The 2,753-nt window shown below is 39.1% G+C and overlaps 1 protein-coding gene across 1 annotated transcript; it reads right to left on the bottom strand.

The window, feature by feature from the left end:
- Nucleotides 1–305: 305 nt before the first annotated feature.
- On the bottom strand, nt 306–1,780 carry LOC119876730 (dnaJ homolog subfamily A member 1). Its single transcript, XM_038551085.1, has one exon. It carries the CDS (start codon nt 1,661–1,663, stop codon nt 470–472), a length of 1,194 nt encoding a protein of 397 aa, XP_038407013.1. The 5' UTR covers nt 1,664–1,780; the 3' UTR covers nt 306–469.
- Between the last annotated feature and the right edge of the window lie 973 nt (nt 1,781–2,753).

Below are 2,753 nucleotides of genomic sequence, written 5' to 3' on the forward strand. Positions count from 1 at the left end.
CAGAGGCATCACAATGAATCCTACTTAACGTAACTACAGACCAACACTTCTCTACAAATTAATAAATTCTTTGTCTGATTGCCAATTAAATACAAGTTTTAACTTCATAGCTTTAACAATTAAGGGTCATACACTGAAGTCAATACATACACCTAGCATTTCAGTCTGAACTGTTTCATATACATAGAGCTGCAATCAATTACAAGGTATGGCCTAACAAACGCTAGGGGAGATTTTTTTTAAAGTAGTTTTTACAGTATTAAACTTATCTTGCACACTGAAGTCATCATACATACAGGGCAAAGTCAGAGCTTTTATATTTGAGTTTATTCTTCATTTAACTTTTAAAACACTACTATAGTTGAATATTAAAACAAAAACAATAGCAAGTAGTGAGCTATGATTATAGTCCTTCACTCATCCACTACTGCATATAAAATGCCAGCAGCAGTGTTATTCACCGGCCCCATTAAGAAGTCTGACACTGAACACCACCCCTAGGATGATGTTCATCATCCTCATATGCTTCCCCATTGTAATGGCGCCGTCTCTCCTGATTGGGATCAAAGTCCACAAGTTCTACCTGGTCCATTTCATCAGTCTCTTCTACTTCCTTCCTCTCAGGTAGGAGTTTTTCCAGCAAAGAAAGTTTATCAGGAGAGAGAAAGCCATTCTCGGGGAAGTTTACCTTAAATTCGATGATTAGGCGACCCTTCTCATATGGTCTACGATAAATTGGCATGCCTTCATTTAGCACACACTTGATATCCCCATGCTTGACAATCTGACCTGGATGAGAGGTGATGACGATGGTTCGGTTGTCAAGAGTAGATATTGGCTTTTGAAAGCCACACAGGGCTTCAACCAGCTGTATATCCATACACATGAAAAGATCTTCTCCTCGTCGAGTAAAAACAGCATGGTCCTTCTGATCTAAAACAATGATAATATCTCCTGGTTCCAGTCCTGGTTCTTGGTCTCCCTCACCATGGAATGTTATCTTCTGGCCATCTTTCATGCCTTTGTCAATATGCACCTCTAGAATCTTCTTCTCTCGAACGATCTTCCTTCCGTTGCAGCTTTTACATCTATCTTTAGGACTGATCCGTTCCCCATGGCCCTGGCACTCCATGCACACAGATTGAATTTGCTGAACCATTCCAGGTCCTATCTGATGAATTCTTATTTGCATTCCAGTACCTCGGCAATTGGGACAACATTCGACTGCTCCTTTCTTACCACCTCGGCCTTCACATTTATCGCAAATCACATTCTTTTGCAGAGCTAGTTTTCTTGTTGCGCCATTATAGAGATCTTCTAAGGTTACTGAGAGCTGATGTACAACATTTTTACCTCTCCGTTCTCTCTGCATCCTGCCTCCTCCTCCAAAAAACATATCAAAGATGTCCATGGGGGAGCCAAAACCACCACCAGCTCCACCTTCTTTAATTGCCTGTTCTCCTCCTTTGTCATATAATTCCCTTTTCTTTGCATCAGAGAGCACTTCATAAGCTTGAGAAATCTGTTTAAACTTCTCTCCTTCATTTGGATTCTTATCAGGGTGGTACTTCAAGGCCAGTTTTCTGTAAGCCTTTTTCAATTCCTCCTGGGTGGCATTGGGTTTGACCCCCAAAACATCATAGTAAGTGGTTTCTTTCACCATTTTCTACAGCCGGTGAGAGGGCCGAAGCCGGTGTGGGGGAGCGGGAAGGGGCGCGTTGCTGGGCGCAGCTCGGGCAGCCGCCGCTCCTCCGCGTCTCACCGAGCGTTCTGGAAAGTTCCCCCAGGATAGTTTTTCTAGATATAGAATCCATGGTTGACAATTCTTATTCTCAGCATTTAAAAAAATATTGTGCCACTTCCTTTTTACCTCTTTGGTTGTTCAGATTGTTTCTTCCATATAGGTAAAATGTCATTTCTGGTTGCTTCAAGATTTTTTTTTTTAACCTGTCCTTAGGTTTAACTATGATGTGTCTTGGTGTGAATTTCTTTGGCTTTATACTATTTGAGATTCACTCAGATTCTTGCATGTGTTGTTTTATATTTTTTGCCAAAATTGAGAAATTGTCAGTCATTATTGTTTCAAATATTTTCTTTATAAAAAAAATGTTTTATTTATTTATTCATGAGAGACACAGAGTCAGAGACATAGGCAGAGGGAGAAGCAGGCTCCCTGTGGGGATTCTGACGTGGGACTCAATCTCAGGACCCCAGGATCAAGATCTGAGCTGAAGGCAGCTGCTCAACCATTGAGCCACCCAGGCATCCCGTTTCAAATGTTTTCAACTCCACTTTCTTTCACCTTTCTTTCTAGGACTCTAGTAATATAAATGTTCAACATGTTTCATCATAGTTCCATAGGTCCCTGCAGTTCTGTCCTTTTTTTTTTTTCCATGTATTTTATTTCACTGTTCAAATTGTGGATTCTATTGTTTTATTCTCAATATTATTGATTCATTCCTCTATAACATTTTTTTTTTCTGACATTGAGTCCACTCGAGGTTTTTTTTTTTTTTAATTGGGTTATTATATTTTTAGTTTTTATAATTTAATTCTCTTCATTCTTTAAAAAATATTTTTTACTTGTTTTCTAAAACTTCCTATTTTTTAATGTGTTTCGAACATGTTTGTAATTTCTTGTTGAATTGTTTGTATTGCTTGCTGAATGGCTGTGTTAAATTCCTCATCAGATAATTCCAACATCTGAGTCATCTCAGTGTTGGCATCTGTTGATTGTCTCTCTCACTCAAATT

Source organism: Canis lupus, chromosome 10 (assembly GCF_011100685.1).
Source record: "Canis lupus familiaris isolate Mischka breed German Shepherd chromosome 10, alternate assembly UU_Cfam_GSD_1.0, whole genome shotgun sequence".
NCBI lineage: Eukaryota > Metazoa > Chordata > Mammalia > Carnivora > Canidae > Canis > Canis lupus.

Coding starts and splice junctions, on each gene's coding strand:
- LOC119876730 (XM_038551085.1), bottom strand. CDS start 1,663: ATGGTGAAAGAAACCACTTACTATGATGTTTTGGGGGTCAAACCCAAT.